This window comes from Octopus bimaculoides, chromosome 5 (genome assembly GCF_001194135.2).
Source record: "Octopus bimaculoides isolate UCB-OBI-ISO-001 chromosome 5, ASM119413v2, whole genome shotgun sequence".
NCBI lineage: Eukaryota > Metazoa > Mollusca > Cephalopoda > Octopoda > Octopodidae > Octopus > Octopus bimaculoides.
In genome coordinates this window covers 40,288,979-40,303,323 of record NC_068985.1, presented here as the reverse complement: position 1 = coordinate 40,303,323, position 14,345 = coordinate 40,288,979, and the positions used below count along the sequence as shown (strand labels likewise).

The window sequence follows — 14,345 nt, the reverse complement described above, 5'->3', positions numbered from 1 at the left end:
TATATATATATATATGTGTGTGTGTGTGTGTGTCTGTGTTTGTCCCCCTATCGCTGCTTGGCAACCAGTGTTGGTGTGTTTATGTTCCTGTAAATTAGCAGTTTGGCAAAAGAGAATGATAGAATAAGTACTAGGCTTTAAATAAAAAAGTCCTGGGGTTGACTTGCTCAAGTAAAATCCTTCAAGGCAGTGCTCCAGCATGGCTGCAGCCAAAAGTGACTGAAACAAGTAAAAGAATATTCTTTTCTGCTCTAGGCACAAGGCCCAGAATTTTCTAGGAGTGGGCCAGTTGATTATATCGACCCCAGTACGCAACTGGTGCTTAGTTTATTGGCCTCGAAAGGATGAAAGGTAAAGTCCACCTTGGCGGAATTTGAACTCAGAACATAAAAACAGACTAAATACTGAGAATTTTTAACTATTTCAAACTTTGTATAGAAACTGAAGACTTTTCTCTTTGCTAAGAACAATGGACTACGATAGGACCATTTATACCAAACTTATTGGTAAAAGTTATCATTAACCTGTTAGCATTTAAACTGGCCATGTCCAGCCCAAATATTCTGTCTGTTTGCTCAAGCTGACTGGTTCTGGCCTCTTACCCTTGTCATTCTAAACTAAAGTATCACATCATTGAGATCTCAATGCTGTGATGTAATGCATGATTAATTCAAAATAATGTGAATAAATAAGCATTACATTTGATAGAGTAATCTGAATGCTAAAGACTTTGAATCTCTTTTTACTATCTCCATGTAAAAAGTGTTCTGTTTCAGTGTTCCTGATTGGGAAAAACTGCCATTTGAATGCTTAATGGTAGACAAGCCTTCCATATGTCCATAAATAATTGTACCAATGTATGCATAAAATAATTGTGCCAATGTATGCAAATATGTAAATTATCCATATGCACAAAAGAAAACTACTCCATGTGTATAAACATTGTAAAAAAGCATGTCAAAATTACTGTCATCTGGATTATGATTACTTGAAAACAAACAAATGTTGTTTGCATGTTTTTATTTCTGTAGTTGACCAATTTTCAACATTCTGATTTCCAAAGGTCCCAAGCTAAAACAATATCACTAGTATTTCTTCCTAACTCTACTGGGTAGAATAAGCAGTTCACAATTAGACATCAATAGGTGGTTGGTGAGCTACTATAAAAAGGCCTTCCCTTCCCCCTCATATTCAAGCACCTGAATCTGTTCATTTATTTGTTCATTCATTTATTCATATTCATTCATTTTTTAGTGAGTTGACCTGGGCTAAACAGTAGTAAGTTCTCAAGTTTCACTCTGTATATGTAGTTTTCTCTCTCAGCAGTTTAATTCATCTGGTTAACGATGTTTTTTTTAAAAAACTTACAAACAATTTCTATTTGATCAGCAAATAATCTTTATTTTTAAAAACTCACTCGACTACAAAAAATTATTTATATAAAATAGAAACATGAAAAAAAAAATCTTATAATCCAGTACTTTGAAATAAAATTTGAATATACATAATTAAAATAAGATTGACTTTTAAATAAAGAAGATTTGAAGAAAATTTTGTCACACACCTTCCATTCTTACTGACAGTTACAAGCAGTAATTCTTAAACTTACTGTTGGTTTTTTTTATAACAAAAATTTCCAAATTTATAACTTGTAACATTTATTATGGGTATTCAAATAAAAATATGTGGTTAGGAAGCAAACTTTTTGCTGAATGGTGAAGCTTCAATCAGTTATTACTTTGTGTTTATTGTTCCTGGTTACATTTGTGTGTATGTGTGTATATATATAATGATTTTAACATTTCCTTGGCTGTTGCAAAAAAAATTTGTAGATAACAATTTTAATATTTTAATTGCCTATCATTTCAGCTCTGTTATATCGTAAATTTAATCTGAAAAAAAAAAGAATTTATCTTACTGATATAAATTACTCATTATTGTATATTTAAATAGCTTATCACCGCGCTGTACACAGTGATTCAGAATCCACTCCTGTTCAATCTTCGTATTTTGTAACAAAAGGTGAGTTATATATTAATCATGTTTTTACTTTACATATTAAACAAAAATTGTTTTACTTTACTATTTCCATTTTAATATTGCAGAATTATATATATAAACATATAAAAGATGTTAGAAATATAATGGAAATATAACATTTTATGTACATGTTTTTCATAGCAGCAAAGATTCCTTTCTTACATCAGTCAATTTGCATATTGGATGAGTGTAATAAATTAAATCAATTCTTTATGTATTATTAGTACTATTGTTTCACTGGTGCTTGAAGAATGACAGACCAACCTGATCAAATTCAGAACAGAAGGGGATCATCATCATCATCATCATCGTTTAACATCTGCTTTCCATGCTGGTATGGGTTGGACTGTTTGACTGAGGTCTGGCAAGCCAGTGGGCTGCACCAGGCTCCAATCTGATCTGGCAATATTTACATTATTTACACTTGACAGATATTTGTCCTCATCTTGTTTGTTGTTAACATAACATTTCAGCTGATATACCCTCCAACCTTCATCAGGTGTCTTGGGGAAATTTCAAACCTGGGTTCTCATTCCTATGGGCATATGGCATAGTGGTTAAGACCCCAAGATTCCAAGTTCGATTCCAGACAGTGACCTGAATAATAATAATAATAATAATAATAATAATAATAATAATAATAATAATAATAATAACAACAACATCAAAAAATACCTTAGGAATGAGAACACAGGTTATATCAGCTGAAACGTTGTGTTTACAACAAACAAGATGAGGACAAATATCCGTCAAATGTAAATAATGTACATAATTCCTCATTTCTTAAATATAGAACTGTATGATCTGGTAATGTTTCTACAGCTGGATGCCCTTCCTAATGCCAACCACTCCGAGAGTGTAGTGGGTGCTTTTTACGTGCCACTGGCAACGACCACATTTAGATGGTGCTTTTTACGTGCCATCAGCACAGGAGCCAGTTTGAGGGCACTGGCATCGACCACGTGTGCATGGTACTTTTTACATGCCAGCAGCATGGGGAGCCAGTCAGATGGCACTAGTATCAATCCACACTCAAATGGTGCTTTTTAAGTGCTACCAGCACGTGTGGAAGTCAGGGGCACTGCCCACGACTACGATTTCGATTTCATTTGATATTGCTGTTCTTCTTATGTGTCCATAGCTTACACTGGGTACATCTTATGGAGTTTCTACCTTTTCTACAGATCAAGCAGGGCCATCTACCTGAAGGGGTTTGTGATTTGTCTGCCTTCCTACTTACTAGGACTTTGGTTTTTGCTTAGTTGATTCTAAGGACCTTGCTTCCACACCCTAAACTTTGACTCTAGTTCTAGTAGTGACTCAGCTTATTAGAGCAAGGTCATCAGCATAGAGGAGCTCCCAGGGGCAGCCTGTCTTGAATTCGTCTGTTATTTATTGCCTGGAGGATTATGATGAATAAGAGCGGCTGAGGACTGAACCTTGGTGAACCCCTACTTCTAGCTGGAATTCTTCACTATACTTGTTGCCAACCCTTACCTTACTGACAACATCCCTGTAAAAAATGCCAAAAGTACAGATCAGATCAGTGAAAACCCTTAATGATGTGTACAGAGCTAACAGCATGTTAGTGCCAAGCATTGTGTGGGGGTGGCAAAGTAGGAACATTTGGTTTTGTGTGAAAACCCCTCAACCTTCATCAAATGACTGCACCAGTACTTTTCCTTTTAATTGTGGGAAACAGACATGAAATAACCCAAACACAATTAGACACTTTTCTCTCTTTCAGATGTAAAACTTCAAGGCAAATACTATTAATAAGGAAGAGGGATGCGAGATCTAAAGAGATTATGGAATTACCAGAATATGAGTAGTTTGTGTGTAGGATGACAGATGTAAATTCTCCTGGGTTAGTAACAGCGCTGGAGATGGTGAAACGGGTATATTATTGGCAGATAAAATAAATAAAGTAATTGATAAGCAAAACTGAGTGAGAGAAAAGCTGTGTAAGTGTAATCAGATGTAGTGCAAGAGAGAAAACTGAGTTGGTATGAACATTTGATAGATATGGAGGTGACAGTTGGTTAAAAAGTGCTAAATAATACAAATGGATGGAACCTGCAATGGAGGAGAACCAAAGAAGAAGTAGGGAAATTTTGATGTCAGGCTGAACTTGATAAAGGAGATGACAAAGAACTGTGACAAGCGGAGAGACACCACTGAAGGAGAGACCTACCCAACCAATGCAAGCATGGAAAAATGGATGTAAGACAATAGTGTTAACAGACATTAAATACACTACTGGTATATTGCTATATTGCTTTTTTTCCGCATGAACCACAACACAAATACAGTACACACATACTTACATATAAAGCTTATTTTTCTTTACTCTTAGACAAACCTCCAGACAACAGTTATCAGGACAATATAGTGGGTTCAACATCAGCGAAAGCAAATATTTCAACTCCAGGTAAGTTCTCTCTCTCTCTTTCACCTGCAATATTAATTTATGTCATGTATGGCAATCATTGTATTTTATAACAGAGAATAAATCATCACTTACCAGTTCATTTTCATCTCACGTTGTATATCATTTTCTCATTTCCTTATTACCCATCTTCGTTATAATTTACAATGATTGCCATACATGAAATAAATTAATATTACAGGTTACAACAAAGATGTGTGAGAGACTTCAAGGTCAGGCTGGACTGTTGATCTTGTAGAAAAAAATTGATGTACTGTTTGGTAGTGTGTAGAAGCAGCCGTCGGTCTTATAGAGACTAGGAAGTTCTCAGAGCTGGTGATTAATTTCTCGCGTGAGGAAAACTGAACTGTTGCGCCAACACAATTGGACAGCTGAAAACTGATCAATATGAACAAGTTTGGCTTAATCACAAGGTCATGTGACCTACTGGAATGCAAAGGCCCGTGGAGCTGATATCCTGGTATTTAAGCCTAAACGATTCACAATGAAAACATCTCACACATAACGACAGTATAAATCACTTCTGCTACAGATATATTAAAAACATATTTGTTTTATTATTTTGACCCTGATCTTTTTCTTCTGCTTTTTAGGTGTTTGGAAACCTGGAATGCAGTTCCAGTCTCAGACTTCTTTGAAGTTAGAAGAAAAGAAGGATGAACCATTATTCAAAGATGTAGCTCCTGTGTGGAAACCTCAAACATTGGCTAGTAACACAATTAAAAAAGAGTTCAGATCAATCAAACCCAAATTTGATCCTGTTCCTGAAGCAGCCACTAATGTACAGGTAAGTGAGGTTTGATAATGTTACCGATAAACTATAGTTTTTATTGTAATTTTTCATCCCTACTAATTTTAAACTTAGCACTCTCAAGATCTTTATATTTTTATCCAATTGTCTCTCACTAAAGGTATATCATCTGAAATGCCCACTCTCCACTTGAAACTTTTTCTTTCAACATGGGATTTCAAGAGTTCATACTCAGCATCAGCTGCAGTAATGTTACCCATCTCTTCTTATACTATAGCCTTTTCAGCAAGGTTGTGTATACTGCTCTTTTTCATGGATTATATTGTAGAAATACATCCTGCTTTGCATTGAAGGAAACCAGCAGATTTAATTATTTCTCATTTATTTTATCATTGAAGTTTAAAAGATTGACCTGTCTTGTTGATATTGGTTAGATGAGTCTGATTCATCACAATGCTGATTCATCACTTGTTACAATTTCTTTTTATTATGATCATAAAGTCCAATTTGCATCTGGAGTTATTTTTCTATGAAAAATAGATATTGAACTGATTATTAGAAAAGTTCAAAGTCTCTTTGCAGATAGCAAAGCTTTGAATAAACCAAATATACAATTAATCACTCTTTTGAATCACAAAAAATAAACTACACAAAACATAAGACCTTATTGTACTGGAGGAGTTTTGCTGAAGATAGACATTTCTCAAGTAAATGAGGATCTAACCAGATGTACTGTTAATTTCAGTGAAACTGTTGACCTTGTCACAGATGGAGACCAAAGCAGATTGATAAGCGTTAAAAGGGTGAAGGTTTTCTCTTTCACAGGTTCCTTCTATTTGGTTTGCTTGATACTTCTTTACTCAACTGTTACTCTTCATATGCATCCTATTTTTGTGCCAGTACAGTCTTTTATACTCAACAATTGATTTCTCTGATGCCCAATTTTTCTCATCTAAATAGCAGACAATACAATAAATTAACTAATACAAGTGGAATATATGTCTGACTGAATGAATGAGTGACTTTGCTTATATAAACACACACACACACACACACACACACACACACACACACACACACACACACACACACACACACACACACACCAGCCTGTATATAAGATATTTGATGACAGTAGTTTTGCATGCAGGTAAGCTGGTACATAAGACACTTGATGACAAAGAGGAAATTGAAAGAGGTTAATAGTCTAAAAAATTATCCTCTTAAGATCTTGAATATGTTTGTCTGATATAACACATAATAATACCAACCTTTGGCCTTAGTTGATTGTAATATATTTGTATTTTCAAAAAAATTATCAATATTTATTTTTAAGTTGATATTTGAAATATTAATTTTATCAAATCTATCACAATGAATTAGAATTACCATCTGCTTAAAGGATTTGGTACATTTTCTTGAAAAGTAGAAATAAGATTTTGGGTGGGGTAGGTGATTGAAAGATAGTTTCTTTCATCATAACATAACTTAGTTTAAATTATGTTGAGTTTGTATCTGATCTGGTTCAGTCTCACCCAACTGTTTATAGAAAAGCTATCAGAAATAAAGTTTAGTAGGTTTTATTTATTAGACAAAGTACTACAGCAAAATAACAGTTGTTACATGGAAAAAATGCATAATATTGATCTTATATTTTATTTAATTTTAGAAATCAGTGACATTGAGCCCATCAGACACTTATGCATGGAAACCTGAAGGAAAACCAGTTCCTAAAGAAACAATTCCCACAAGTGCCTTTACTTATAAACCACTTTCGACTGCTGAAAGAGATGTTACATTTGCTGACAACATACTTGCTTCTACTGATTTCTCATCTACAACTCCTAAAGATCTCTATTCTCCTCCCCCTGAAGGTCTCAAAACAATGATTATTAACAAATCTGAAGAAAAACTTCACAAGCTCCCTCCAACACAGAGTCCTGATATTATTCTTTTACAGAAACGAAGAGGTAATGCACATACACATATGTTCCTTCATGTTGTTCATGAAAATAATTTCAATCACCACTCTAACCCCACCGCTAAAAAAATTTATTTCTCCCCATTAAACTAAAAAAAAAAAAATTGTTTTAAATTTTTCAAATGTATTTTTTCCAGAGGTTTCCTTATTTCTTAAATGCATGCTTCATATGGGCTGAATTTATGTATTTTATTACATGTTTTTCCTGAACAACTGTTATAGGGAAAGCTAATCTGACATCTTGCCTGTCGTCTATTTTCTAGCATGGTTCTGTTATTTAGAACTTTCTAGATGTTTTCCATGATATTTCATTCAAACTAGACTTTGATTTATAAAGATACAGATTAAATTCTGTTTTTTTTTTTCATTGGTATTATAAATGGTAATGTAAAGCTAGATTTAGTAAATTATGGTATTTGAGCAGATAAAATAAAGGCTGAATTTTACTAAAGCAAAGGATTAAGACCATGATACGCTTTTTTAAAATGTAACGTTTTATTAAAATTCAATAGGTTTCATCATATCTATGTGTTACAAAAGCAATATTATCTGATTTTTTTCATTATCTATTACTTAACACCCAAATTTACATTACTAAACATTCCCACTTAAACACTACTAAACTTTCCCAATAAAAATCATTCCCTTTTGCTTTGTGTTTCTCTCAGTGTGATAAGCATTCAATTCAGTTGAAAATCAATAAATTAAACTTTATTCTAGTTTCCATTAGTCTTCAAAATTTAATATCCATTTGTTTATTATTTTCTTCATTATTTAACTTATAAAAAATAAGTATTGTTTAATTAACATAGTTTAATATCTTTATCACAATCTAAGATTTTGAATCTAAAACATATGACCTCTATTTCAAAAGACAATAGGAGAATTTGTAGAGAGAGAGAGAGAGCTCCAGATGTTACATTGAGCAGATGACACACCCTTATTGGCATAATATATTTTTATGGAGCTAGCATGGGAAATATTTTAACAAATGTTTACACAGCTGAATGCTTTACATACTGTAGCCAACTTTAACATTTCCTTCCAAAGCAAGTGAAGGACAAGTTGAATAATATTACTTTGCATATCACTTCAACATAGTGGCAAGGTGTGCATGGTTTTAATGTCAGTAGTTCAGTGCTTATAGCCTCATTGTTGCCGTATATGTGAAAATGTGTTAAAAATAAAAGAATGGGTGTGTTCTGAGTTCAAATACCACCAAGGTTGACTTTGCTTTTTGTCCTTTTGGCACCAGGTTTTGGAGAAGGTGTCACAGCATGTGTCATTCAAGATGTGGGGTCTCTCACTGCAAAACAGGAAAATTGTTATGCTGTTTGGCTTTTTACTACTCCTTCTATTCAACCCTTCTTGCTCAAGCTGGAAAGGGAAGGCAGCCAGCAATATAATGGTATGACAATGGGTGGAGGCCAAAAGAGTCCACAGTGAGTTTGCTGCAGAATTTGTAAAACTCACAGATCCAGAGGCCAAGCCTCAGGGAAACACTAATGCAATGTAACTCTGCTTGCTTAACAAAATATTCATGTAATAAGCAGTCCTACCCCATCTCACTCTGCCTACAGTAGATTGTGACATTTATGAGTCAGTGAAGAAGCCTTTATGCAGTCACTTAATTTGTTAGAAGCAGCAGTCAAATCTTCCTCAAACCTTGCCATACTATCTTTAAAAAGGACACATCAAATAATGTAGTTCCCTGAAGTAGAAAAAATGTGGTATTGTCATGTCCAAAATGCTTTTCATGATAGGCATGAACTGTTGTTACACAACAACACATATACAGCTTGATGAACTGAGTCAATGAGTATTGAAGTGTCTTGTTGCCTTGTACATAACGCATTACAGACTCAATGAATTGGCACAAACTTGCATTCTTCAGATCAACACTCTTCAGCTCACTTTCTAACTATGTAGTTTCATGTTCAGCTCTATTGTACAGCTCTTTGGGTGAGTGTCTTCTGCTGTTGAGCCAAGCTAACTAATTTTTTGTGAGTGAGTTTTATAGACAGAAATTGTTTAGAAGTCCATCATATATTTGTGTGCATTTGTGCCTTTGTGTTTGTCTCTTACTGCTTGACAATTAGTGTTGGTTTGTTTATTTCCTCTTTAACTTAGCACTTTGACAAAAAGAGACTGGCAGAATAAATATCAATAGAAACAATGAGGTCAATTTGATCTACTAAATTTTTCAATGTGGTCCCCTAGCATAGTCATAGTCCAATGACTTAAACAAACAAAAGAATAAATAAAACAGAATATGTCTTTGTAAGGGGCTTGATCTATCAGTTACAAGCTTAACCTTTCATCCACTGGGCATCTGTCTTCTGGATTATAAAAACTTCTGGATTAAAGTTTGTTTCATAAAATCATTATTGTCATTACTTTTACACACGTTTTTCCATGTTGACATGGATTGGATGTGTTGTCACATTCTGCATTAGTTCTTACTCAGTGTTACAACTCAGTCATTCATCTTGCCACTCATTGCAGAACCTTGCTATCTGGCACTATATGTCATTATTTTTGTTGAGAATTTTACAAATCATTTTATGATGTGGACTGGATGCATTAGAGAAGTTGTCTCACCAAAACTAGAGTCCCTTCTACCATGAATTGTCTCCTTTCATTTCTCTTTTTTTGTTGGTGGATTACACACAGAGTTACCCTTCCCATCACAGTTTTTTTGAGAGCTTGAAGTGGTAGTATTTTATCATACTACAGGTGCTACAGAAGCTTTCTGTGAATGGAGTAAAGAGTTCCATCTACTTAATATCAATCATTATTTTTACTGCACATAATTTGGTTTAGGGTACTCAATATGTTAGACTGGTTGCCATTACTATGGCTGAGGGGTCATATATTTCTATGATTTTTATGGTTTCAAGAAGGGTTTGACTACCAAGAAGTTCATAATGACTATTTTAGTTTTCTAAAGCTAGCCAGCCTTAGAGTAGCAACGTCTCCATAGTACTATATGGTATGGTAGGGAGTTTTATAGAGGCAGCCTGGGAGTGATGATGTTCCCATGGTGCTTCATGGAAATGATTAGAGAGAACAAGCATTTAAGCAAAGGAGGCATAACTAAATTGTTCAGTTTGGGTTTGGCAGTAGTTGGGTGGGTGAGGATATCCAGTGAAGAAATAGTTAGGTTTTGTTGAGTATACCATAAACATTTTTGCTTAAATTTGTTTACGTCTCAGTTAGTAATCTTGGGGAATTTGTATTCATTGGACTGTAAATATTAATTTGTTGATGAATAAATAGATAAATAGCTAGAAAAAAAAAGACTTTAGCTTCACTGTTTTCCCAACCCTTTTCATCTCCAGGTTGGCAATTACAAAAATTACACATACACATGCATATACACACCTTGTGTGTGAGTGCATGTGTATATATGTGCTTGAGTGTAGTTTGTCTCATTATACAAAAACATGACTCAATGTACTCATTATTCTGGAAATATGCAAAGTCTAATGTATGTTTATATAGCAACCGGGATTAAAATCCTTACCTGTAGATTTTGTATAGCCAACCTTGTTTGCTGACTATTTATCAGTTGGTTACTAGGAATAATATATATTAATATTCTTTAATATAACTGGACTGTTCCAGGATCAGGTTCTATTTCTCCAACCAACTAACTGTTTCCCTAATTCTTTTTTTTTTACTTTCCCTTTTTCTTTTTATTAGTCTTATTAGTTTTTATATCTCTTTTATTGTACTTTCTTCATGTCTTCTTTTTTCTCTTATCTTTTAACCTGATATTTTCATTATTTTCTTCCCTATCTTTTTCTTTTGTTTTCTTTGTCTTTTCAATACCTTCATTTCTTCATATATCTCCTTTCTTCTGATTTTCTCTTTCTCTTTTATATTCTTTACCTTCTCTTTCTCATCTATCTTTTTCTTAACCATTCTCATTTCTTTTCTTCTTCTTTGTTCACCTCCTGTAACAATTACTCAGTCTACATAATTCTTGCTAACCTATTAATTGTTTAAGAATCAGATATATTCTGTTTCAAACTAATATCAGTCTATTTGACTTTTAAAATATAACTCTAAAATATCTGTTATACAATTCTTAAAAAAAACATAGATTAACTTCATTTTTGATTAAATCATATTTAATTCCAAAACAGATTTACATTTATTTTCAAAGAAAACATTCTGAAAGTTAAAATACCTTTGCTGTCATTTCTTTTTTGTTTTTCTCTCTGTCTTTTTTTTTTCTTTAAATTTTATTACATTATTCATTTTATTTATTAATATATTTATGAATTCAATTTTTTCTTCTTTTTCTCTTTGGTTCTTGTGTTTTATTTTCATTTTACCCCTTCCTTTTTTTTTATGCATGTATGGTTTTTCAGATGAATCTAATCTACCACCTGTGGGCAAACCTAGTGTGGTAGGACCAACTGTGATGGTTTCTGAGGGTAAGGACTCATGTTTAGCTTCACCTAATAATTGACATGAGTTATGTTCTGCACTGCCAATTAACCCTTGTAATGTATTTTTTTTATCAGTTTCAAATTGGATGTTGCTGCTACTAATATATATATGATGGGACCTTTATAAAAAAAATATTTTTATTTATCATGAATGTGTATCATATTCTTTTTTACATATCTAAAGGAAATCCTTTTATGACAATTAACTATCTGAACACCAACTACTAATTAGATAGCACACACTTTTGTATTAAAAAAATTAATAAGTACTAGTCATGTGCTACCAGTCAGATCAATTGGTTGGGACCTTCTACAAATGAGTGATGATATTTTATGAGAGAATAAAATTGTAAGGCCTGAAATAAATTGGTTTAATTGTCATTCATGATATAAGTTGTTTTCTATGCAGTTTGTTTAAGCAAACACTGGCTGAATCTGGAATATAGTTTTATCTTGTTGTTAATATTCTGTTTGCCATTGATTAATAATCATAATATGACATGTAAAATATGAGTATAAACACTACAAATACTCTTTTACTGGTTTTAGTTATTATCCTACAGCCATGCTGGGGCACCACCTTCAAGGATTTTTAGTAATTTATATTGACTTCAGTGCTTATCACAGTCTGGTACTTATATTAACAACCTCTTTTATTAAATAGTTAAGTAACCTTTGACAAAAAGAAATGCAACATTGGTTTACACCTTTCCATGTATAAAAATAAGTACAGACAAGACCACACACATGGAAGGTTTTTGCAGAAGTCAACAAAATTTGCTCAAAGTGCTGCACAATGGAATTGAACTTGGAAGCAAATGATTTCATTGTGAACTTCTAAACAACTCAGCTACACTGGCATCTTTTAGTACCAATAATATTGACAAGGGAACCTATTCTTGGTCATTCAATCTGCTAAAAATAACAACCAAATCTCCTTCATATCACACCCTACTGTGCTCTGAAAAGGAAAAGAAGAAGGATGCATTGGACAATGTCATCACTGATATACAAAAAGACAGGATGGTCATGGCTGTAATGCTTTTAATTATATCTGCTCAGGGCTAAACAACAAAATGTAGTTGTTGTTTAACCCCAGCTCACCACTGAATGAGAAATTTTACAATTAAAGTCTTTCTTGTCATGATTGGTCTTATTCTTTATATCCAGGTTCACATTATCCAATACATTCTTCCATTTATAAGACAGTAGGTTGTGATTTGTGATAGTTCTGACTGCTAGCTCTCTTAATATTTCAAATCAGAGTATAAAAGGAAACTAGGGACTGCAAAATATTTTGTTTGGCAGTGTATCATTCTTGCTATTCCACTACCTTCCATAATGATAATAATAATCCTTTCTGTTGTAGGCACAAGGCCTGAAATTTTTTTGGGAAGGAGCTAGTTGGTTTCATCAACTCCAATACTCAGTTGGTACTTACTTTATTAATCCTGAAGAGATGAAAAGCAAAATCAACCTTGGCAGCATTTGAATTCAGAATATAAAGAGCTTGAAGAAATGCTGCTGAGCATTTTGTCTGATGTGCTATTGGGTCTGCTAGTTCACTACCATAATAATAATAATAATAATAATAATAATCATGATAATTTTTTTAAGATAGGTGCAATGCCACAAATTTATAGGAGGATGGCACAGTTGATTAAATTGACCCATGATACTTTACTATATGTAATTCTAATTTCGACACAGGGTTATAAATTTGGGGCCAGTGAATCAGTTTATTTAATTGACTCCTGTGCTAAACTAGTATTTATTTCATCAACCACTGAAAATTAAGACAACGCTTTAACACAAGTGGTTTTATTCAGATTAGTTACATAGAATTAGGTGGAGTGGTATTGGAAGAGTTAATCATTTGTTTAGTTGTTGTTTAGCCTCAAATTGTCCCTGGCTGAGCAGACCAAAAGCATTGTAGCTATTTCTAGTAGGTCGATAGACCATGTAGAGGCTCCCTCATTGGCTTGTATGTTTAGTTGAATTCCTTGATGAGATTTCAGATATGAAACAATTGTAGAGAATAGTAATTTTTGGCTTTATATTTTTGTTTTTGCTTGCTCAATGCTATTTTGCCGAAGGCATTTATAAAATTTATTAATTATTGTTCATACTGTTTTTTGTCTTTTGCTTTTTTTTTCCTTTTTATGTAAAAGTTTTTTTTTTCACTGAATTTATACAAATAATAATAATGATGTTTTTTATTGGTGACAAGTATCCTCCACCTAAAATATGAATTATATACTCCACAAAGAATTTCGAAATGTTTTGGTGTATGTGTGTGCATATGTTTTACTCATGCACACACACACACACACACACACACACACACACACACACATTTTCCCTTGCTAGCGTGGGTTGGAACAAGAACTTATTTCAGGAGCAATATTTTTACGGCTGGATGCTCTTTCTGTTGCTATGGGTTTACTAGAATGAAATTTGATTCTCCCATGAAAGTATGTTTAAGCTGTTCATTGATCAATAGACTGTGGGGATATATTACCTTACTTGGAAACAGGTGAGAGTTGGCAATAGGAAGAGCATTGAGCTGTAGAAACATCTGTCTTAGTGAAGTCTCATCTGACCTATGTAGGTATTTGAAAGTAGCTATTAAAATGACATTGATGATGATGTACTCACAAAGGA

The 14,345-nt window shown here is 33.3% G+C and overlaps 1 protein-coding gene across 13 annotated transcripts in view; it reads left to right on the top strand.

The window, feature by feature from the left end:
- The window catches only part of LOC106869124 (sorbin and SH3 domain-containing protein 1), a 482,929-nt gene that overhangs the window by 204,842 nt on the left and 263,742 nt on the right, over positions 1–14,345 (top strand). For 12 of the 13 annotated variants that reach the window (XM_052968338.1, XM_052968340.1, XM_052968337.1 and 9 more), the window contains 5 exons: positions 1,954–2,022; positions 4,397–4,471; positions 5,083–5,276; positions 6,910–7,210; positions 11,601–11,666. In XM_052968338.1, the coding sequence (XP_052824298.1) occupies positions 1,954–2,022; positions 4,397–4,471; positions 5,083–5,276; positions 6,910–7,210; positions 11,601–11,666 (705 nt within the window). The remainder of the gene's footprint in view (positions 1–1,953; positions 2,023–4,396; positions 4,472–5,082; positions 5,277–6,909; positions 7,211–11,600; positions 11,667–14,345) is intronic. The other variant, XM_052968344.1, reaches the window with a different exon arrangement.